We start from the raw sequence: 25,209 nt of genomic DNA on the forward strand, positions 1-25,209 counted from the left end.
TGACACTGTGGAGCACATATTTCTTGGCTAGTTTGATACATTTTTCAAGATAGTGTTTTCACTCTCTCAAAAGGTTGGATGCACAGTTGGAACAAAACAGCTTACAAGTGCAGTTCAGACATCAAGACACTCCCACATTGCTCAGGAAACTAACAAAAGTCTAGGGAAATGTGACATTTCAAATCTGGACTCTGCACTATCTACCTGTGTGATCTACGTGTCCTCCCTTGTTAAATAGGGATAGTAATACCTACTTCTGCTGTTCAGACAATAAGATAATGGCGGAGTAGGCGTGATTATCAACATTTGTGAAGATAACTATAAATCATCACCCTAATACTAATATCATATGTCATATATACAACACCAATACCATACCTAATACCAATATTCATTATGGACGGTGGTGGTTTAGTCACTTGTGTCCTACTCTTGCGACCCTATGGACTGTAGCCTGCCAGGCTCCTCTGTCCATGGGATTTCCCAGGCAAGATTACTGGAGTGGGTGACCATTTCCTTCTTTAGGGGATCCTCCCAACCCAGGGGTCGAACCGGGTCTCCTGAATTGCTGACACATTCTTTACCAACTGAGCCATCAGGGAAGCCCATTCATTGTGAAGGTAAGTATAAATGGCTTACAAATGGTCACGTTCTTTTCGGCTCAAACAGGAAGGAATTAAAATCTTTTTATGTTGAGAGGCGAGTATGATTCTTAGAATCTGGAAGAAATCGAACTTCCCCTCTTTTTGTGCATTTAATCAAGGGATTTGGTTCGCTTCTAGTCGCCGAGAGTGCACCAGAGAAGCCAGCAATTCCGGCTTCCTCTGCCATCTCATCCGCCCGGCTGGGTTTTTCATTGCGCCTGCGCAAGGACCGCCCCACCCCGGAACTTAACCGTTGACGAAATTGAAGTGTTTAAATCCTCCGGAACCTGATCCTGGAGCGCGGGTGGCGCCCTTATTTCTCCACGGAGGTTTAGGATTGGTCGGCGTCGGACCGGTGCAGGGCGCTGATTGGCTGTTGCACCAGAGCTTCGCGGAGACAGGGAGTGTCAAGTCCGGCACCGCCCCTTCTCCCTGATGGGTTGGGCTTCCGACCAGTCAGCAGGCGTGGCGCGGGCTTCGGTTTCGCGAGCTTTTATTTGCCGCCCTGGTTCCCGCGACCCCCAACGTCCCAGAGGCGGGGCGAGTTGGCAGAGGTTCTCCTTGGACTCTGTTCCGGCCCAACAAACAAACCTCAACTCGGCGGAGATTGCGGTGAGTGTTTGTGTGCTTCAGTTCCCCCGAGGGGCCTCTGCGAGCCCGGGGGAAGGAGGGTGGGCAACACTCTGCTGCCTGTGTTGGGTTCAGCGGACCTGGAGCCTGGACGCAAAGGGACGCAAGGGAATCGGGACTTTGAAATCCTTGGGAATCAATTTGTACAGTACTTAGGTATGTGAACAAAGTTGTCAATCGATAACATGCTATCATATAAAGTTCTTACTGTAAAAATGACTGGACGGAAGCCCAGCATGCTCGGACAGCTACATAGTAATGAGTGATAGTTGCTCAATCTTGCCTGACTTCGCAACCCCATGGACTGTAGCCTGCCAGGCTCCTCTGTCCATGGAATTCTCCAGGCAAGATTACTGGAGTGGGTTGCCATTTTCTTCTCCAGCTGCATAGTAAGGGGATCGGTTAACGTTTAAAGTTCGTGGTCGGCTGGAAGTGATTTATAAATAACAAAGCGTGAAAATGCTGTGGGTGGGAACACAGTCGGTAGTAACACCACCGTGGTATCTAGGAGACGATTTCACAGAGGAGTTGATATTCGGATTGGATTGTGAAGGATGATGAGGGTTTACCAGGGCCTTCCGAATAAAAGGAACAATAGGTGTGTGTGGATACTACCAGTATCCACTGACTGTGATGTAGGAGTGAAGGGATGTGTGGAATTAATAGGGTGGGGCCAGGTTCTTAAAGACCTTTATTCTGTACTTAAGGAAGAGCCTGAGCTTCCCCGGTGGCTCAGACTGTAAAAAGTTTGCCTCCATGCAGGAGACCCGGTTCAACCCCAGGGTCAGGGAGGATCCCCTGGAGAAGGGAATGGCAACCCTCTCCAGTGTTCTTGCCTGAAGAATTCTGTGGACAGAGGAGCCTGGCGGGCTAGTCCATGGGGGTCACAAAGAGTCGGATGTGACTAAGCAATGGATGGACATTGAAAGAAGACATAAGGAAAGCTGAATGCTGAAAAACTGATGCTTTTAAATTGTGGTATTGGAGAAGACTTGAGAATCCCTTGGACTGCAGGGAGATCCAACCAGTCCATCTTAAAGGAAATCAGTTCTGAATACTCATTGGAAGAACTGATGTTGAAGCTGAAACTCCAGTACTTTGGCCACCTGATGCGAAGAGCTGACTCATTTGAAAAGACTCTGATGCTGGGAAAGATTGAAGGCAGGAGGAGAAGGGGACGACAGAGGATGAGATGGTTGGATGGCATCACTGACTCAATGGACATGGGTTTGGGTGAACTCCAGGAGTTGGTGATGGACAAGGAGTCCTGGCGTGCTGCAGTTCACGGGGTCGCAAAGAGTCGGACACGACTGAGCGATTGAACTGGACTGAACTGAAAGAAGAGCCATCAACTCTTTAAGCCAGAGAATAACTTGGTCAGATTTATATAGCAATAATTCCCTGGTGGCTCAGATGGTAAAGAATCTGCCTGCAGTACAGGAGACCCAGGTTCGATCCCTAGGTCAGGAGGATCATCTGGAGAAGGGAATGGCTACCCACTCCAGTGTTCTTGCCCAGAGAATTCTATGGACAGAGGAGCCTGGCTGGCTACAGTCCTTAGGGTCACAAAGAGTTGGACACGATTGAGCGACTAACGCTTTTCAACCCTTTTTGACTGAGCACAAAGGCAGCCCTTCTGGTAGCATTGTGGAGACTTTTCAGTAAATCTGGTGAGAGCTAATAAAGTCAGGAGCTGAGGTAGTGGAGGTATAAAGACAGCTTATATTGGGGAAGAGGGAGAAAGGAGAGATAAGGATGACTTGATGGTTTCCATTTGATCAAATTGTTTCCATTTGGTACACAACTATGCCATTATCCATGGAGAATATGTTTTGCTAGGTATAGGTGTTACATGATCTTACTTTCACTACACTAGCTTTAATTGCTTGTGTGTTACTGTCAATTAACTGTCTCCTATGGGTTTTTTTGAAATGAGAAATAATAGGTCAACATTTTTTATTTATCTTAATGCATAAAGGGAGAACAGACAAGTAAGGTGTTTTAAGACTCTTTTAATAAAGAAAAACGGCACTTTATTACTTCTGAGAGTTACAACTATCAATCTGAATATTGTTGTCCGTGACAACCAAGTAGCACAGAAGGACTTTAAAGTTTAAAACATGCATTCCATAGAAGCTGCATGAAGTCCAGATACTCTAAGAGGGAGTTTTTATCAACCCTACAAGGGCACTTTAAATAGGATTTGGTTTTTGTAAATATTTCCAGCTTCTGACTTTAACTAAAAAATTTTTCTGAATGACTTCTCCACCAGAATGAATAACTCTGTCCTTCCTTACCTCGCTTTTAAACAATTCTTGTTAGAATTGAAGTAGAATACACAGGGCTTAAAGATTCTAAGATTTGATAAAAGAACAAAGCAAATAATGAGCTGTAAGTAAAGGACTTTGAGGTCTGTATTTTGCTTTTATAATATTTAGATGTTTAGATATTGGATATGTTTAGATATCCAGTGGGTAGGACTTCCCAGTGGCTCAGTGGTAAAGAATCTGCCTGCAATGCAGGAGACCTAGGGTTCGATTCCTGGGTGGGCAAGATCCCCTGGAGAAAGAAATGGGGACCCACTCCAGTGTTCTTGCCTGGGAAATCTCATGGACAGAGGAGCCTTGTGGGCTAGAGTCTACAGGGTTGCAAAGAGTCAGATATGACTTAGTAACTAAACAGCAACAAGAATCCAGTAGGCAATTAGTGGATGAGATTACCCAGAGAATGTATGAGGAGTCAAGAAAAGACCACTGACTTGGCACTAATACAAGTTAGTTTGTGGGTATGCAGTATTTGTCTCCTATCTCCACAAGCTTGAAAATTTGTTGACTTTATTGTAGACCAAATAAATATCTAGCCCAAATTGTTCCTATTTGCTGCTTTGTGGTTTTCTGACTATTATGAAGCTTTTGGTTAAAATCTCATGTATTAAATACTACCTGCCCTACCCAGCTCACTAAATTAATACCAGGATCTTGGAGCAGAATCTTGATAGATAGTTGGTGGGTTTTGCTGCCTAGATTAAATATTAGTATTAATTTACAGGCCAAATACTATAAAGTATGAAAGTGATCAGAATCCATAAGCACTTTATCTTATTCATCTATGGATGAAGACACTTCATATAAGTAACCTAATTATGTCTGTTTTTTGCTAATATGTGGTTAAATCATGTTTCCTTTTATTTTTTTTGTTTTTGCCACTCATTAGTAATATTCTCTTTATTTCTTTAGGTTCCTGAGCATGTGAAATTGAATAAATCATTCACCAACTATCATGGAGTCTACATATACTCTTGCAGGGCCCCAGATGAATACCAGGTATAGAAATATTTTTACAGAATGTGTTTTTCACAGTTACTCACATAACTTGGGTTGGAAGAGAGGAGGAAAAAATAGTCTTTAGAATCAGGAAAAGCTGGGTCCATATCCCAGCTTTACCATTTATTAGGTGGGTGACCATGATCAAGTTATTTAACTTCTCTAAGCTTCAGTTTCCTCATCTGTAAATTGGGGACAGTAATCTCTATCAGAAGGTTATTGTGAAGGGTTAAATAAGACTACTAAACTAAAGGGTCTGGGACATTGTAGGCATTTAGTAGATGTTACTCTCATTTCCTCCTTTCCTTATTTTAGTTTCACAGAGGGTCTTTGTATTGGTGAAAAATAGTGCCTGAACTTTTGAGGCCAAAGATCACATACATACTTATTTGTATCCTAGACAAATGGGAAAGTGGTTGAGTTCCTTCCCTCTTATAAACTCTAATTATTTGATGGCGAAAATTTCACACTGAATGTACCTAAGCCTTTTCCCACTCAATGTGGTGTGAGGAGGAGGAGCTTGCCACCTGTCTCCTAATTTTCTCAGTCTGTCACTACTTCGAGGAGCAGGCAAAATGGCTTGAGTTATTTGGCTCTTCGGATCATTTATTGTTCTTTTTTCCCCCTTGAGAAGAACAATTATTGCTGACATGTGAATTTTTTTTCTTCCAAACTAGAATTGCATCCATGAGTTACCTTTATTCTCTGTGTTATTTTTCTTTGTGCCAGATGTTCTTGATGAAGACAATGGGAAACATGACCCAAAGAGGCTATCATATTCCTTTTGTGTAATTTTGGCCCTTCTGTTCTCTCCTGTTGCTACCTCTTATTCTTTGAAACTTTATCAGCCTTTGTTCTTCTCTTTAATTTTATTATTGGGTCAAATCCATTCCTTACATTCTAGGGAAAATAATATACTTGTGTGATTTGGATTGATAATTCCTGGCATATGCAACTCTAGATTTTAGTTCATTTATTGAACTCTGGTTTTCAGTAATCTGTGGGCTTTTAGGGCAGCAGCTGAATTATTTTTGTTTACAAACCCCTTTGAATGTCTAATAGCCATGAATTTCATTCCCTAAGGAAAAGTACTTTTATACATACATGCAGAACTCTGCATCCAATTTCAAGGTGTTTTTATCTTTCTTGCCTCTCAAGTCTGTCTCCCTGTATACTTGAGATTATGGAAAAAATTAATATCAGGTTCTGTGCTAATAAGCACTTTGCATATATTACTTTTATTTAATCCTCACAACAAACCCATGAGGAATGGGTGCTGTTATTATCCCCCTCTTTTTTTTTTTAATGAGGAAACTAGCATAGAGAGGTTAACCAACCCAAAGTTATACAGTTGGTAACTGGTATAGCCAGTATTTAAAGCTGAAATGATTTCTACTGTGCACTATAAGGAAGTAAACGTGAAGCAGTGCAGGTTGGATTTTAAACCTGCACTACTACTTACAACAAAAAGAAATAGCTAACATTGAGCACCTACTGTAAGCCAGGATTTTTTCCTGAGCATTTTATATATATTGACTCATTTAATAAGTATTTACTATTTATTAATACTGATATTATTTTGTTTAACAGGAGATACTGATACTGATATTATTTTGTTTAACAGTTGAAGTGATTATTGGAGATATTGATATTATTTTGTTTAACAGCTGAAGAAACTCAGGCACAGAGACATTGATTTGATCATGGTCATACAGCCAGAGCCAGGTTCCAAAATCTAAGACCTAAGCAGCTGATAGCCAGGCTTTGCTTTTAAACCTTAAATCATTCTTCCTCTCACCAATTGGTAAATAATAAATATATTGGATGTAGAGACATAGATAAATTGACAATTTGTCACTTAACTACCTTTGTGACTTTGAACAAATTTCTTAATTTCAGATTGTGTCTTTATTTCAAATAAAGAGAGATTAAAAATCCTTATAAAGATTTGAAAGCACATAGCTAAGAACGTGGTGGAGCCAGACTGAACCACGGTCTAAAGCATTACATCATTCAGCTTCTAGTAGTATAAGCTTTGAAATCAGCCACACTTAGATTCAAATTCCAGCTCTGCTTCTTAGTTGTTGTATCAAGTTGTAGAAGTTGGAGTTTGTTATCTATAGAATGAACAATAAAGTGTTTCAGAAACAGTTTTAGTGAGAAATACTGTACATGTAAAGTGCCTCATAGGATGCCTGGTACATAGCAGATGATCAATCGACTGGGGCCAGTATTTTAGTTGGTAAGTTTTATCAGGTGATACAAGAAAGTAAGTCTAGAACAAGATATTCTTAGTGTGTGATATGATAAATATTTTTTCAATTCAACTATTTTAATAGTCTGAAGTGAAGTGAAGTGAAGCTGCTCAGTCGTGTCTGACTCTTTGCGACCCCATGGACTATAGCCCACCAGGCTTCTCCATCCATGGGATTTTCTGGGGAAGAGTACTGGAGTGGGTTGCCATTTCCTTCTCCAGGGGATCTTCCCAACCCAGGGATCGAACCTGGATCTCCTGCATTGCAGGCAGACGCTTTACCATCTGAGCCACCAGGGAATCCCATTTAATAGTCTACCATCATACAAATGCACTTTTGTAGGTAACTCACTGTCAGAGCTTTCTTGCTTTAAGTACATGTGACTTTAGCTGATATTTTCTCCTCATCCTCTTTCCATTATTTTCCTTATTGTAGTTTTCTCAAATTACTCACTTATATAAAATAAAAACTCTATGATGGTACCTATATGATTTAACATTGCTTTATGTTACTTGCATGATCTTTGTTGAGAAATTATTGATGTTTTCCTGATGTTTTGGTAATAAACTTATGTGTGGGACTTCCCTGGAAGTCCAGTGGTTGAGACTCCACTGCAGGAGGCACAGATTCAATCACTGGTCAGGGAACTAAGATCTCGCATGCCATGTGGTGCTGCAAAAAAAAAGACCTCATGTGACAGGGCCTAAGATACCAAGTTTGAAAATTCTGAAAAGTTTTTGTGTTTTTCATAACTTTTTAAGTACTACCCTGAAATTAGTTCAGGAAGACAGATATTAATTTAAAATTTAAATTCACGGTTTATATTCATTTTTTGTTACTTAAAGATTTTTATAGAATTTATACTCAGTTCTTTTTTAAAAGGCTCATATGTATATAAATGTATATGTGGATAGGAAAAAAAGGATGTAACTTTTGATTGTTTATTCTCTTGATAGTAGAGTTACAAGAGATTTTTCTTTTACTTTTTAAAAATGTTTTTCAAATCTTCTAAAGTTACAAAGGTAATCAGAAAAGCCCTGTATTTAAACTGTTTCTTGTAAAATTTGTCTGTTTCTTATTGTGCTTTGGGTTTTTTTTTAAGGTTTTCCTCAAGCAGGATGGTGCCTTTCTACTTTCCTCCATCAAAATGTGCACTTTGGAACCCAGTGCCAATTGGAGATTTCATCTACTTACATCTCCGTTACTACAGGTATAAGATGCTTCTATTTTCAAATTAAACCAGTATAAACAGGACTCTAAAAAATATGTAAGGCAGTGGTTACTATGAATGATTATTTTTTAAACATTTCCATTTAGACTCCCCTGAGGCAAAATATTCTTTCTGCTTCTTCTTAAACCTGTTCTTATGATTTTGAGAAGTAGTCCTAATTTCACAGTTAAAATATTCTATAAATCTAAGGTTCTAACTATTATAGGAATTCAAGAGGCAAAATATAATAAAAAGGGAGTTTTTCTCATACTTCAGCATGGTGTTTGAATAACATTGAGAAAATTGAACTGATTTTGAGTGGATAGACCATTTAAAAGGAACATAAAATAAGAGTTATGACCAGGATTGTGAAACAAAGACATAGAAGCTTAGGCTTCAAGTAATAGAAAATAGAGATCCATTGAGATATTGTATATAAGAGAGTTACTTGTTAAAAGCAGAGTTCTAAGAAGGATAGATCATAGTGCGGAGAGCTTAGAGTCAGCCCTGAGTGGGAGATGGTTTTCTGTAGTCTAAGTGGTACAGATTTATATACAGTGGTTTCAGGTGTTAAACTAGAGCCAGACTTCCTGGAGGGTCAGATCCTGATTTTACCCTTTCTTATTTAAGTGACCTCAGTAAAGTAGCCAAGGATGAGTTTCCTTATCTATAAAATAGGGGCCTTCCCTGGTGGCTCAGTGGATAGGACTCTGCCTGCCAATGCAGGGGACAGGGTTTTGATCCCTGATCCGGGAAGACTCGATATGCTGTAGAACAACTAACCCTGTGTGCCACAACTACTAAACCCATGCTCTAGAGCCCGCAAGTCTGTGTGCTTCAACTGTTGAGCCTGTGTGCTGCAACAACTGAAGCCTGCATGCCTAGAGCCTGTGTGACAAAGCGAAGCTGCCGCAGTGAGAAACCCGTGTACTGCCAAGAAGAGTGGTCTCTGCTCACCACAACTAGAGAAAGCCAGCACACAAAAAGCAAAGACCAATGCAGCCAAAAATAAACTAAAATAAAATGGGAATATGACCCTTGTTTCATAGTACTCTTATAAGGATTAAATGAGACAGACTTTAAAGCCGCAGTTGGCACAATGCTTGGGCATAAGAGGTAGTCAATGTTAATTATTATAAGGGTCTAGAGCAGTGTAGCAGCCTTGAGACCAAGAGGAAAGGATGCAACAAGGTGTTTTGAAGAAACATTTTATAGCATTTGGTGATCAACTGAATAGAGGAACTAAAGGAAATTACATGCCAAAAAGTTTTAAAGTTTTAAACTAGTTGACAGAGAAGGGTGATATCATTGAATATGTAAGGCAATGATTACTATAAATAATTTTCTAAACAATTTCTTGTGGAAGTTCAGTTAAATATATGTTAGACCTGTTGATTCTTTTCTACATGTCTTTTTTAAAAATTAATTTATTTATTTTACTTTATAACATTGTATTGGTTTTGCCACACATTGACTTGAATCTGCCATGGGTGTACATGTGTTCCCCATCCTGAACCCCCCTCCCACCTCCCTCTCCATCCCAATGCACCAGCCCTAAGTATCCTGTATCATGCATCAAACCTGGACTGGAGATTTGTTTCACATATGATAATTGGCATGTTTCAATGCCATTCTCCCATATCATCCTGCCCTTGCCCTCTCCCACAGAGTCCAAAAGACTATTCAATACATCTGTGTCTTTTTTGTTGTCTCGCATACAGGGTTATCATTACCATCTTTTTAAATTCTATATGTATGCATTAGTATACTGTAATGGTGTTTTTCTTTCTGGCTTACTTCGTTCTGTAAAATAGGCTGCAGTTTCATCCACCTCATTAGAACTGATTCAAATGTATTTTTTTAATGACTGAGTAATATTCTATTGTGTATATGTACCACAGCTTTCTTATCCGTTCATCTGCTGATGGATATCTAGGTTGCTTCCATGTCCGGGCTATTATAAATAGTGCTGTGATGAACATTGGGGTACACATGTCTCTTTCAATTCTGGTTTCCTTAGTGTGTATGCCCAGCAATGGGATTGCTGGGTCATATGGCAGTTCTATTTCCAGGTTTTTTTTTTCCCCATTTATTTTTATTAGTTGAAGGCTAATTACTTTACAATATTGTAGTGGTTTTTGTCATACATTGACATGAATCAGCCATGGATTTACATGTGTTCCCCATCCCGATCCCCCCTCCCACCTCCCTCCCCATCCCATCTCTCTGGGTCTTCCCAGTGCACCAGCCCTGAGTACTTGTCTCATGCATCCAACCTGGGCTGGTGGTCTGTTTCACCCTTGATAGTATACTTGTTTCAATGCTGTTCTCTCTGAACACCCCACCCTCACCTTCTCCCACAGAGTCTAAAAGTCTGTTCTGTACATCTGTGTCTCTTTTTCTGTTTTGCATATAGGGTTATTGTTACTATCTTTTAAAATCCCATATATTTGTGTTAGTATACTGTATTGGTCTTTATCTTTCTGGCTTACTTCACTCTGTATAATGGGCTTCAGTTTCATCCATCTCATTAGAACTGATTCAAATGAATTCTTTTTAATGGCTGAGTAATATTCCATGGTGTATATGTACCATAGCTTCCTTATCCATTTGTCTGCTGATGGGCTGTCTAGGTTGCTTCCATGTCCTGGCTATTATAAACAGTGCTGTGATGAACATTGGGGTACACGTGTCTCTTTCAGATCTGGTTTCCTTGGTGTGTATGCCCAGGAGTGGGATTGCTGGGTCATATGGCAGTTCTATTTCCAGTTTTTTAAGAAATCTCCACACTGTTCTCCATAGTGGCTGTACTAGTTTGCATTCCCACCAACAGTGTAAGAGGGTTCCCTTTCTCCACACCCTCTCCAGCATTTATTGCTTGTAGACTTTTGGATAGCAGCCATCCTGACTGGCGTGTAATGGTACCTCATTGTGGTTTTGATTTGCATTTCTCTGATAATGAGTGATGTTGAGCATCTTTTCATGTGTTTGTTAGCCATCTGTATGTCTTCTTTGGAGAAATGTCTGTTTAGTTCTTTGGCCCATTTTTTGATTGGGTCATTTATTTTTCTGGAATTGAGCTGCAGGAGTTGCTTGTATATTTTTGAGATTAATTCTTTGCCATTGCTTCATTTGCTATTATTTTCTCCCATTCTGAAGGCTGTCTTTTCACCTCGCTTATAGTTTCCTTTGTTGTGCAGAAGCTTTTAATTTTAATTAGGTCCCATTTGTTTATTTTTGCTTTTATTTCCAATATTTTGGGAGGTGGGTCATAGAGGATCCTGCTGTGATTTATGTTGGAGAGTGTTTTGCCTATGTTTTCCTCTAGGAGTTTTATAGTTTCTGGTCTTATGTTTAGATCTTTAATCCATTTTGAGTTTATTTTTGTGTATGGTGTTAGAAAGTGTTCTAGTTTCATTCTTTTACAAGTGGTTGACCAGTTTTCCCAGCACCACTTGTTAAAGAGATTGTCTTTTCTCCATTGTATATTCTTGCCTCCTTTGTCAAAGATAAGGTGTCCATAGGTGCGTGGATTTTTGTCTGGGTTTTCTATTTTGTTCCATTGATCTATATTTCTGTCTTTGTGCCAGTACCACACTGTCTTGATGACTGTGGCTTTGTAGTAGAGCCAAGTCAGGCAGGTTGATTCCTCCAGTTCCATTCTTTCTCAAGATTGCTTTGGCTATTTGAAGTTTTTTGTATTTCCATACAAATTGTGAAATTATTTGTTCTAGTTCTCTGAAAAATACCATTAGTAGCTTGATAGGGATTGCATTGAATCTATAGATTGTTTTGGGTAGTATACTCATTTTCACAATATGATTCTTCCAATCCATGAACATGGTATATTTCTCCATCTGTTTGTGTCCTCTTTGATTTCTTTCACCAGTGTTTTAGAGTTTTCTATATATAGGTCTTCTTCTTCTTCTTCTGTTTCTTTAGGTAGATATATTCCTAAGTAGTTTATTCTTTTTGTTGCAATGGTGAATGGAATTGTTTCCTTAATTTCTGTTTTCTCATTGTTAGTGTATAGGAATGCAAGGGATTTCTGTGTGTTAATTTTATATCCTGCAACTTTACTATATTCATTGATTAGCTCTAGTAATTTTCTGGTGGAGTCTTTAGGGTTTTCTATGTAGAGGATCATGTCATCTGCCAGCAGTGAGAGTTTTACTTCTTCTTTTCCTATCTGGATTCCTTTTATTTCTTTTTTCTGCACTGATTGCTGTGGCCAAACTTCCAAAACTATATTGAATAGTAGTGGTGAGAGTGGGACCCTTGTCTTGTTCCTGACTTTAGGGGAAATGCTTTCAATTTTTCACCACTGGGGATAATATTTTCTGAGGGTTTGTCATATATAGCTTTTATTATGTTGAGGTTCTACATGTCTCTTAACCTATGTTTTCTATTGCTATCTTTCTGTGCTACATTTTGAGTATTTCTTTTGTTCTTCAGCTCTCCTAATTTACTGTTTAGCTGTGCTACTTATTAGTTGCCATCTAACCTGTTCATTTGGGTTTTTAAATGTGGAAATATACTATATATGTGAAATATAATTTATAATATATACACACAGTTTGTAGAATAATAAATTTGGTCTTTTTAATAGTATCTTGTTCCTTGTTCATATTTTGGAGTCCTTTTGATATTTAAGCATGTGAATTATACTCAGCAATGCTGATAACTGAAGTTCATAGATAATATATAAACAAATGGATGTGACTATTTCAATCAGACTTTATTTACAAAAATAGAGTACAAAAATAAATACAAAATACAAAAATAAAAAAATTTTTATTTACAAAAATCATAGTTTCTTGATCTCTGCTCTGGTTCATAAAATTAAGCAAATGCCTCCAGAATAACTGTAACTTCAGTGTCTGCTTATTGCAATTTTGCTTTCCAGGCAGCCCTCCTTACACCCTGCCTTTGACCCTAGGATTTTCCAGCAGTGATCTTTCTGTACATTTTAAAAGATATATATTGTACTTTAGGCAACATTTCATGACAGAAAGATTTTTTAGGCTATCAGATCCATCACATTCATAAAAAACTTGTTATTTTTCAGAAATCCAAAGCTTGTGGTAACTGAAAAGACCATCCGACTTGCTTGTCGTCATGCTAAGCAGAATAAAAACAACTTGTCATGCTTTTTACTTGGTTCTTTCACAGTAGATGAAGGTAACATACTTTGAAAAATTATTTTTATGGCTGGAATAGACTTTGTGTTTACTGCTTCAGCCAATTACTGTAATATACTTTGACTTTGTTTTTTTTTTTTTTTTGGCTGTATAGCAGTGTTAGGAAGATGAGTTATAAAGTTGACACTGCTTATCATAGACTTTGCAGTCTGGTCAGGTTGATGAATATATATGTAAGTTATTTTTTTTAAATGAGAGTTTACATGTATATATGTATGGCTGAGTCCCTATGCTATTCACCTGAAACTATCACAACATTACTTGTTAATTGGCTATACCACAATACAAAATAAAAAGTTAAAAAAATTTTTTTTAAATTTAAAATGAGAGTTTAATGTATTCTTAGTATGAACAAAATGCTTTCCTATAATCTGGGCTTGCTTGATTGATTTCACATTTCATAATTAGCGTTCTAAATAATAACTGTTGGGCTTCCCTATGGCTCTGGGGCTTACCCCAGTGGTAAAGAACCCGCCTGCCAATGCAGGAGACATGGGTTCAGTCCTCGGGTCAGGAAGATGCCCTGGAGGAGGAAATGGCAACCCACTCCAGTATTCTTGCCTGGGAAATTCCATGGACAGAGAGGATCCTAGCAGGCTACAGTTCATGGGGTCACAAAGAGTCAGGTGAGACTTAGTGACTGAGCATGCATGCACACATAATAACTGCTGTTTTGTTCTACAGATGAAGAAAGTGTAACATTGACAATAGATCGTTTTGATCCTGGTCGAGAGGTACCTGAATTATTGGAAAGAGTCCCTACTGCTTCTCTTCCTGGGGACTTTGTAATCCCATGCAAAATTCATACTCAAGGACTTTGTTCAAGAGAAATAATAATTCACAATGCAGATGACTTTAATTCAGCTTTCAAGGTAAGATTTGTTGATAATGTGATTATTCCTGTTTCAGCAAAGAATAAAAAATTATATGTACTGTTATATTTTAATAAACCCATATTCATAAAAATTTCTGACTGAATGATTGTTGACCTAAAATGCAATTAACTGTAGTTTCTGAGGATGGAAATTGTAGGTGGATAATATGGGTAGCATTCTGGAAGAGGAAGCAACATGACCAAGATAGCAAAGTACAAAGGATAACATTGAGGGTGGAGATTTTTGCTGGATTTGTGGGCAGTCAGACTTCAGAACTAGCGTGTCTAGGACAGAGAGAACCTTGTCTGCCAGGCTAAGGAATTTTAACTTTGTCTAATGGGCTGTGTTTTTCATTGAAAATTTCTGAAAAGAGGAAATACTGTTAATCAAGGATGATTAATGTGATAGGGCAGGCTGAATGGAGTCAGAATAGTTAGGCCTTGCAGTAGTCAGGGATGCATTTGCCTATAGTAGAGTGGTGGCAGTGAGACCAGAAAGGACAGTGTACATGAGCAGCTACAGAGGAAGAACTAACTTGACCATTTGGGATAATAAGAAAATAATCAAAGAGGAATGGACTTCTTTATATAGATGGAGTACAGAAAATCTTGTTGTACAGTATAGTAAATCTTACTTGATTTAACATAATTTTTCATGTAACTTTCTGGTCACATGGAAGAAATAAAAGAATTGAAACGTTGCAAATCAGAAAATTTTTTGTTAATGCAAGATATATGAAACAAAGCCTTTAAAGATGTGGACAGATTTCAGAATTTTAAAATAATTGTGTGATATTGATTCCTCAGGCTCTGCAGCATCATATGTGTAGCAAAGAGTCCTTGGACTGTGGAAAACTACTTGCCCTGAGAGCTCACATCACTTCCAGGGAGAGTTTGGACACTGTGGAGTTCGACTTGGATTGGGCAGCAGTAACTCTAGCAAACACCTTTAAGTGCACACCTGTGAAACCCATCACCATCATTCCAACAGCTCTAGCAAGAAATTTGAGCAGTAATCCAAATATTTCTCAAGTTCAAGGTACCTATAAATATGGGTAAGTAAAAGACATAGTCATCCAAAATTTTAAATATTGGTCACATTAGCATATTTTCATGTTATCCACATAATATGAAATAATTGTTCAGTCGGTTTACATGCCTGATACGTGATGGCTAGAGAAATAACCAAGGAAGGTGATACATAAAGTGATTAATTTTTTAAAAAGAATACTTAATTTTGTTTTACTTGTTTATTCGGCTGCACCGGGTGGTAGTTGTAGCACATGGGATCTTTGATCTTTGTTGCAGCAGGCAGGATGTTTAGTTGAGGCATGCGAACTCTTAGTTGCAGTTTGTGGGATCTAGTTCCCTGACAAGAGATCAAACTCCGGGCTCCCTGCATTGGAAGTTTAGAGTCTTAGCTTCTAGACCACCAGAGAAGTCCCTAAAATTGTTAATTTTTGCTGAATTGATTATTTTTCTGATAATGAGCCTAATGGAGGCTGGAGAATTATTTGTAATATGCAGTTTTACTTGTGGATAATGAGCACAGAAGATAAAGGAGATAATTAAATTAAAATGTTAAATACTCTTTCCTACTAAATTGTCAACCACTTGAGGGTGGCGTTTCCTCACATTGCTGCAGCAGCATCCTCTCTAGCCTCCTATCCACCACTCTTGATTTCTTAGGAAATTCATGCCAAATTGCTTGCTTTCTGGTCCTCAGCAGGGCTGCTTCCCTGAATCCTCATCCACTTTCTTTAACCATTGTCTGCTGACCTAGGTCAGACAATGTAAGCACCCACTGCTTTAAAGTCTAAGCAATTCCTTTCTGGCTTCCTTTCCCACTGACTCCACCCTAGTTCCTGTTAGGTCTCCAGAGCTGAAACTGTTCCGCAAGGTAAACTCAACTCCAAGTCTTGTCTACCAAAAATGCCTCTTCAAAAAAAGATAAGAAAAAGGTTTTTCTTCTCCGAGTGTCCCTGAAATAGCAAGAAAATGCCTACATACTGATCAGAGCTCCTTTCTGGTTGTAGTGGCATAAAGGAAAAAATGTTCCAAAATGATGGAATGGTCAAAGGTCATAGTGATTTTTAAATGTTTGAACTAAATTGAACATTTAAATTATCTTGGAGTAATAAAGTGCTTCTCAGTGGGGACACGGAAATGTGTGCTAAAGTTGACCAAAAAATTAGTTTATTTTCTTTAATATCTGTGTCCATCTAGTAGTGAAGCAGGAATTTATCAGGTTGTCAAGGCAGAAGAGCTCTCAAAGCAGGTATAACTGTCATTTTACTAATGTAAAACTCTTGCCAACTCTGGCTTAATCATCATGGTTTGATAAATTCATCATCTTTGTGTTTTAGGGTTATTATAGCAATAAAATTTATCTTCTGTGGTATTGTCAAGACTTTACATCACAAATGGCATTGTTTTTACTTTTATGTTTTAAAGTTATAACAGTAAAGTTAACCCTTCACGATTGTACTGTAGTTATCATATTCTTAAAACTTATTGTCAGTAAATAAGTACAATAGCAAAGTATAAATGTAGTATAATGTCCTTTGAGGGAAAAGTGAGCTTTGGGGTTCTATCATGATTTGCAAAATTCTTTTATAGTGGTTGGAGGAATATAGTACAAGGAAGATTGAATACCCCTCACTAATTCAGTGTCCTTCATTGACAAGTCACATCTGTTGTAATCTTGTCAAGTCACCTGGATGCTTGATCACGTCCAGCAACAGGAAGTTCATTTCTCACAGGGAAACCTATTTGGTTCTGAAATTGTCAACCTTGATTTTAATACTTTTGATTTTTAAAAAGTTGACACTTTCAGGGCAAACTTTTTCAAAAGATGTGTAATCTTCAATGATTGTTTTAATAGATAGAAAAGTTAAGATGTTAAATAACTGTTCTATTTTGTCCTTGGAATTGCTGGAGTCTGATTCTACACTTTGAACTCTTTTCTTTGTGTGCATGTGAGAAAAATTATTCATTTGAATCCTTTTCTCTGCCTAAAATATACTTCTTTAGCACTCAGATTATTCTCTTTTAGGTAAAGTATGTAGTTCCAATTGTCTTTATATGAATGTCTCTTATTTAGATATCTCACCATGGATGAGACACGCAAGCTATTACTTTTGCTGGAATCTGATCCCAAGGTCTATTCTCTACCATTAGTGGGAATGTAAGTATTGCATTACTTATAAAAACCTTTTCAGCCATATATGTATTTAAATGTATATGATAAACACGTGAATCATTCGTACTATAATTATGTCGTTAATACTTGGATCAAGGGAAAGTAAGTCTACCCACTCCAGTATTCTGGCCTGGAGAATTCCATGGATAGTCCATGGTGTCGCAAAGAATCGGACACAACTGAGCAAGTTTCACTTTTACCTTATAAAATCATGAATGCCAATGATGCTTAAGCTTTCTTATTTTAATAGCTGAACCAATAAAGCAAGATTTTTGTCCAATTTTAGGAAGAATTTTAATATATAAAACAGCTGAATTCTTCTGGTTGAAGCTGAAGCCTTAGAGCCCTGTTTCTTTAACCTTACTCACTATTCCATTCCTGAAGGCAATTTGAAGAATCCAGAACTCAGAATAATACTGTTTAAAATTCACTGCCAGGCAGTTTTCCAGAAACTCTCGGTATTTATGACTGTCTCTTTCAAGTTAGTGGTTAATGACATTTAGACAGATTATTCAGTCAGAAATTTAAAGCTCCTCAAGGAATTTATAATTTACTATGAAATAAACAGTTTAGACTGAGCACTATTACTGTTTTTAAGAGAGATGATATGGAAAAGGCAAACTTGAGCTGGACCTTAATTGTGTGTGTCTAATAGAAGGAAGGATTGATGGGGTAAGGAACCCATGTGTGGGAATGGTATGTGCAGAGTTAAAAATAAGAGTGCACAAATGTTTTGTGGACTATGAAATCTACTTACTGTCTGTTTGCTCTGGTCTTGGTAGTGGCTGTGTGTTGTTCCTGCTGAGTGAGTATCTATTAAGAATTTTCTGTGTTTCAGGCTACCTTATATATTTATAGAATTCAATCCTTTCAATAACTATGGTTTTAAGCTGCTAACTTCATCCTCCCTTATTTCAGAATATTCTTTCTAGTGCAGGTTAATTGATTAATTCTTGTTTTCACCTCTGTTAACCATTTTCTCTCTCACCATTTGACTACCATTTCAGGTGGAAAAGGACAGAAAGTAATTCTCTCTGAATATCTATCTATAGTTATAGCTCTATCTCTAGTCTCCTTCTTAATTATCACCATGGTTTAATGTTCATAGATATCTTAATTATGAGCCCTTTAATCTATTCCTGGTGAATACCAAGAATCTCTGCCACATTACCTTGAGAAGAACATAATCTAAAGGATGTTAAATACTAATTTGTAAATGAATATAGTTCTTAATTTCTATTTTTTGTTTTAGCTGGCTGTCTGGAATTATACATATCTATAGTCCTCAGGTGTGGGCCTGCTGCTTGCGATACATGTTCAGTTCTTCTATTCAAGAAAGGTAAGTGATATTTTTATTTTGATAGGGTTTTATTTTGATCTTTTCCTCTACTCATGTTTTATTGGTGTCATTTAAGATTCATGCAATGCCTTAACCTTTTATATTATTTGCAAAACAGAAGAATAAACACACCAAGGAAAACAAACCTTATATTAAATAGGAATAAAACCAGACAAAAAAAGATGATGTTGTGCTAAACTTGGAAATACCAAGGAATTCACTTGCCTAACAACAGTACTGTAGCACAAAAGATACATTTCTAATGAGTGGGGAAAAAAATCCCCTGGGGATCATCTACTCTAGCATTCTATTTTATAAAAAAGATTAATTTTCATTGATGTGACTGAAAATAAGTTAGAATTTTTTTACCTTACAAGTAAAAATTTTTTTACCTTACACTTTATTTACTCAGTGCTACTGATAGTACCCTAAGAAACACTTGAAGTTTAATGTTCTTGGAACTAAAGTATAAGCTTTGGAAGTAATAAACTTTCTGACCTCACTTCCTCATTTTATTTTGTACATGATACCACTATTTGCTTCTTACTTTCTTCGCCTATTAAATGAAAATTCCATATTCTCTTTCTGTCTGCTTTGCTGGCTATAATACATTTTAAAAAGTTAATGGAAAGGCAGTGCAAGTGCATGACAATAAATAAGACATACATAAAGATGCATAGTAAAAATGTCTCTTCCACCCCATTTCCCCCGACCCTATCCCCAGAGACAATCACTGTTAAAGGAGTGCTTCCTTCTTGAAGCATAGACAAATATCACCCTTCCTGACCTATAAAAGTAAAATAAAAAATGAGATCACACTGTTCCCCCTTTTCTCTGTTGCTTTTTTCTTTGTCATTATAACTTAAAGATCATTACTAAATCTTGGCACATATAGGTTTAACACATATGTTTTACAACTGAATAGTAAATCATATATACTACATTTCTAAAACTGCTCCTTTTGCTTGCAGATAACTTTGTGTATACATCTTTGTGTGCAGATACTAGTATATTTGTAGAATAAATCCCTAAAAGTGTTTTTTTCTGGGTGAAATAGCATATAATTTTAAGTTTTGGGGCATGCTAAGTCGCTTCAGTCATGTCCCACTGTGTGAGACCCTTCCAGGCTTCTCTGTCCATGGGATTCTCCAGGGAAGAATACTGGAGTGAGTTACCATGCCCTTATCCAAGGAATCCTCCCAACCCAGGGATCAAACCTATGTCTCTTGCATCTCCTGCGTTGGCAGGTGGATTCTTTACCACTAGTGCCACCTGGGAATCTTTAGTAGATATTGCCAATTTGCCCTTCAAAGACTACCAATTTATAATCTTTCTGATAGTGTTTGAGAGTGTCTGTTTTCTCCATCCCCTCACTAACACTGTGGAACAAGTATTTGTTGAGCACCTACTATGTATCAAGCACTATTCGTGATATTGACAGTAAGCAGTACACAAAATAAAAACCCTTTAGAGAAAAGCATTAAATAGGAAAAGTAAAATAAATAGTATTTTACAAGGTGATAAGTGCTGTGAAGAAAAATAAGCAGGGGAGGTAGATGTTGTGTTGATACAGTGTCAGGTAGGGTTGCAATTTTAAATAGGGCAGTCAGGCAGGCAAAGACTTAAACTGAGGGAGTAAGCCACATGGCTGTCTGGGGCAGTGTCCCAGACAGATGGGTACAAAGGCTGTGCGTGAAAGATGACCTTGCATCTTTAAGGCACAGAAAGGAGGTAGCGTGACTGAAGAGGAGTGAGGGAAGGGAAAAACAGTAAGACCTCAGAGAGGTAACTGGGGGGCCATCATTAGACTTTGACCTTTGCAAATCTGACAGATGAAGAAATGGCCTTTTCTGATATTTTATCACATCAGCTTCTTGGGACTTCCTAATCATGTCTCTTGCCATTGGATTGTGCATCTTTTTCACATTGCTTTATAACAACTCTTTTTCTTTCTCACTCTCTGTATGTATGCATTTATATAATATGTAAAGTATACAGAGAAAATGGGCTTCTCCGGTGGCTCAGCAGTAAAGAATCCGCCTGCAGCGCAGGAGACACAGGAGACATGGGTTCAATCCCTGGTGTGGGGAGATCCCATGGAGGAGGGCATGTAACCCACTCCAGTATTCTTGCCTGGAAAGTCCCATGGACAGAAGAGCCTGGCGGGCTATAGTCCATAGGGTTGCAAAGAGTCAGACACTAGTGAAGCAACTGAGCACAGACGGACACACAGAGATATATGTGTTTATTGAAATATATGTGTTATATGCTACAAAGATTTTTTATATATATATAAATATGTTATAAAAATGTGCATGTGTATATATGTATTGGTGGGATTCTTAGGTGACTTAGTGGTAAAGAATCTGCTTGCCAGTGCAGGAGACACAGGTTCAATCCCTGGGTTGGGAATATCCTCTGGAGAAGGAAATGGAACCCACCTCAAGTATTCTTGCCTGGGAAATGCCATGGACAGAGGAGCCTGGTGGGCTACAGTCCAGTCTGTGGGAGTCACAAAGAGTTAGATGTGACTGAGCACTCTATAGATACACAGGCACAAGTTTATTTCCCCCGGAATGTCATTTTATTTGACTTTGGTTAATATTTTTTCCCAAATAGATGTTTTTTTAAAGTCAGATTTATCCTTTCTTTTTCTATTTTGCTTAGAAAAGATTTTTATTAAAATAAAAATCTCTTTAGAAGCTTTTACAGTTCTACTTTTTACATTTTATTTTTATTATAAAATACAATTAGTTTTCCTTGCAGTAAAAGGGAAATTAAATGTTCATTTTAGCATATTAGTACAATTAAGTTTTATTATCAGTGACTGGTCTTGCTTTAATTACTTACTGATAGTAAATGCTCGGTAAAGTTAGTTTTGAAGCTCTGTTAGCCTGAAGCATTAGGCAATTTCTCTGATACCTGGACTCTAATACCACCCTTTAACCAAGGAGGCATCAGTATTGCTTGGCATGCTTAGGTTGATACTTAACAGCATTCTGATCAGTGGTCTTATCTGACTCTCAAGTGAGGAATTGGACAGAATGGACATTCTGCTTCCTAAATCCCCACTGCCTTATTTTGTTATTAGTATAATATATCCCTAAATCATTTTCATTCAACATTTTACAAAATAGAGAATTACTAAAAGTATTTTTTAAAACTGGGTTTTGGTGTGTGTTTTAAGAACTCTTGATTACTTTACAAATATTTGTTGAGTCATGTAGTGAACAAAATAAATATTCATTTTATCATTGTTTACAATAGTGAAATACTATAAATAATTTAAATATCCACTTTTAGAAGTCTACATGAACCAGTAATAGCACATCTATATGTTATATTACTGGATAGTAACCAGCAAAGATTAAGAATATCAAAGGTATATATAGAATAGTGCCATGGAAAGAAATCCAAGATTGTCAAATAAGAACTAACAAATGCAATTAAGGAAACAGTTCCATTTACCATTGCAGCAAAAAGAATAAAATACCTAGGAATAAATCTGTCTAGCCTGACCTGTACTCAGAAAACTATAAGATACTGGTGAAAGAAATCAAATATGATGCAAACAGATAGAGAGATGTGCTATGTTCTTAGATAGGAAGAATCAGTAGTGTAAAAATGGCTGTACTACTCAAAGCAGTCTACAGATTCAGTGTAATCCCTCTTGGATTACCAGTGGTGTTTTTCACAGAATTAGAACCAAAAAATTATACAACACAAAAGACCCCAAATAGCCAAAGCAATCTTGAAAAAGAAAAACTGATCTGGAGAAATCAGGTTCCCTGTCTTCAGACTATGCTACAAAGCTACATTAATCAAGACAGTATGAAAAAATATGGTACTGGCACAGAAACAGAAATATCAGCCAGTGGAATAGGATAGAAAGCCCAGAGATGAAGCCATACACCTATTGTCATCTAATCTATGACAAAGAGGAGAGTATACAATGGAGAAAAGACAACCTTCTTTAATAAGTGGTGCTGGGAAAACTGAACAGCTACATGTAAAATACTGAAATTAGAATGTTCCCTAACACTATACCTGGAGAAGGAAATGGCAACCTACTCCAATATTCTTGCCTGGGAAATCCCATGGACAGAGGACCCTGGCTAGCTACAGTCTATGGAGTCGCAAAGAGTTAGACATGACTGATCTGCTAAACAACAACAGCTAACACCATACACAAAAATAAACTCAAAATAAAGACCTACATGTAAGGACGGACACTGTAAAACTTAAAAGAAAACATAGGCAGAACACTCACTGACATATTGTAGCAAGATGTTTTCTGACCCACCTCTTAGAGTTATGAAAACAAAAATAAATAGGTGGGACCAAATTAAATTTAAAAACTCTTGCACAGCAAAGGAAACCATAGACCAAACAAAAAGACAACCCCTAGAATGAAATAAAATATTTGCAAATGAAGTGACTGACAAATATATAAAGCTACTCCAAAATATATAAACAGCTCATGCAGCTCAGTATCAAAACCAAGCAGTTAGTATCAGTTAGTTGCTAGTTGTGCCTGACTCTGCATCCCCACGGACTGCAGCATGCCAGGTTTCCCTGTCCATCACCAACTCCTGCAGCTTGCCCAAACTCATGTCCATAGAGTCAGTGATGCCATCCAATCATCTCATCCTCTGTCGTCCCCTTCTCCTCCTGCCTTCAATCTTTCCCAGAATGAGGGATTTTTCTAATGAGTCCGTTCTTCACGTCAGGTGGCCAAAGTATTGGAGCTTCAGCATCAGTCCTTCCAATGATTATTCAGGACTGATTTCCTTTAGGATTGACCAAGTAACCCAGTGGAAAAAGGGGCAGAAAACTTATATAAACATTTCTCCAAAGAAAACATACAGACCAACAAACACGTGAAAAGATGTGTAGCATCACTTATTAGAGAAATGCAAATCAAAGCTACAATGAGGTATTACCTTACACCAGTCAGAATGGTCATCATCAAAAAATCTACAAACAATAAATGCTGGAGAAGATGTGGAGCAAAGGGAACTCTTCTTACACTGTTGGTGAGGATGTATTATAAATTGGTACAGCCACTGTGGAGAACAGTATGGATGTTCCTTAAAAAACTAAAAATAGAACTATCATATTACCCAGCAATCCCACTCCTGGGCATATACCTGGTAAAAAGTTGTAATTCCAAAAGGTTTATGCACCCCAGTGTTCATTGTAGCACTATTTACAATAGCCAGGACATGGAAGCAACTTAGATGTCCATCAATAGAGGAATGGATAAAGAAGATATGGTACATATATATAATATAATGGAATATTACTCAGCCATAAAAAGGAACAAAATTGGGCTATTTGCAGAGATGTGGATAGACCTAGAGATTGTCATACTGAGTGAAGTAAGTCAGAAAGAGAAAAACAGTTATCAAATAATATCACTTATGTGTGGAATCTAGGAAAATGATACAGATAACTTATTTGCAAAGCAGAAGTAGACAGATGTGGAGAACAAACCTATGGATATCAAAGGGGGTGGTGGGTAGGATGGGTTGGGAGATTGGTATTGACATATATATACTACTATGTATAAAACATAGTAGTAATGAGAATCTACTGCAGAGCACATGGAACTCTACTTAATGCTCTGTGGCGACCTGAATGGAAATCTGAAAATGAGGGGTTGTATTTGTGTAACTGATGCAGTTTGCTGTACAGCAGACACTAACATGATATTGTAAATCAACTGTACTCCAGTAAAAATTAATTGCAGGGGGGGGGTGTGGATTCAATACCTGGTCAGGGAAAAGTAAGCGTAGGTTTGCACTTCAGTTGTCTTCCCAAAACTGAACTGTTTAGTTAGTCTGTTAACTAAGTTGAGAGACTCACATAGAATTCTTTGATGTGCTTTTGTTATTTTCAATAAATTTTAAGTAAATGGCATTGTTTTTGTCCAGGGTTTTTTCCGAATCTGGAAATTTCATCATAGTTCTCTATTCTGTGACACATAAGGACCCTGAATTTTATGAATGCCTCCCTTGTGATGGCAGGGTACCTGACCTTCGATTCCAGCTACTAACCAGCAAGGAAACATTACGCCTTTTCAAAGTAAGTGTTATTGGATCACCTAGCACACTAATGACTATTTAGTTATATGTTGTTGTATATTAGCCTTTTAAACCCAATGGTCTCTACCCTTTAAAATAGTAACTCAAGCTATTAGACTTTATTTTTGATCAGTCTTACTTAATATTAACTTTATTCATTTATGGTTAATTTCATTTTGTAAATTTTAGGACATACCTCCAGAACCAAATTCTAATACAGGATCAAATGTTATCCACAGACTAACTTTTCCATGTTTTTCTAAAACCTTTTAAGGCTATATCAAGAATTTATGTATTGTTTCATTTTATGATGTTGAGAGTTAATTCATGATCTTAGTGTTTCCTTTGTCCTGAAAGTTAATTTTTTAAATTATGGGTATAAAAAATGATTTCTCATAGTTAAAAGTCAGCATCTATAATATGTAATCCTTGGAATCAGAGTGGA

At 37.5% G+C, this 25,209-nt stretch overlaps 1 protein-coding gene and 1 non-coding gene across 3 annotated transcripts in view; one reads left to right on the top strand and one right to left on the bottom strand.

Annotated features, from left to right (window-relative positions):
- Positions 1 to 1,059: 1,059 nt before the first annotated feature.
- The window catches only part of STIL (STIL centriolar assembly protein), a 53,027-nt gene continuing 28,877 nt past the window's right edge, over positions 1,060 to 25,209 (top strand). For both annotated transcript variants that reach the window (XM_020868758.2, XM_020868803.2), the window contains exons 1-9: positions 1,060 to 1,256; positions 4,511 to 4,597; positions 7,955 to 8,062; positions 13,131 to 13,243; positions 13,948 to 14,135; positions 14,945 to 15,192; positions 17,241 to 17,324; positions 18,592 to 18,678; positions 24,615 to 24,765. In XM_020868758.2, the coding sequence (XP_020724417.2) occupies positions 4,554 to 4,597; positions 7,955 to 8,062; positions 13,131 to 13,243; positions 13,948 to 14,135; positions 14,945 to 15,192; positions 17,241 to 17,324; positions 18,592 to 18,678; positions 24,615 to 24,765 (1,023 nt within the window). In that variant the 5' untranslated portion in view covers positions 1,060 to 1,256; positions 4,511 to 4,553. The remainder of the gene's footprint in view (positions 1,257 to 4,510; positions 4,598 to 7,954; positions 8,063 to 13,130; positions 13,244 to 13,947; positions 14,136 to 14,944; positions 15,193 to 17,240; positions 17,325 to 18,591; positions 18,679 to 24,614; positions 24,766 to 25,209) is intronic.
- TRNAC-GCA (transfer RNA cysteine (anticodon GCA)) lies at positions 7,080 to 7,151 on the bottom strand. Its single transcript has one exon. It is a non-coding gene; the product is annotated as a tRNA-Cys (tRNA).

This window comes from Odocoileus virginianus, chromosome 5 (assembly GCF_023699985.2).
Source record: "Odocoileus virginianus isolate 20LAN1187 ecotype Illinois chromosome 5, Ovbor_1.2, whole genome shotgun sequence".
In the NCBI taxonomy this organism is placed as follows: Eukaryota; Metazoa; Chordata; class Mammalia; order Artiodactyla; family Cervidae; genus Odocoileus; species Odocoileus virginianus.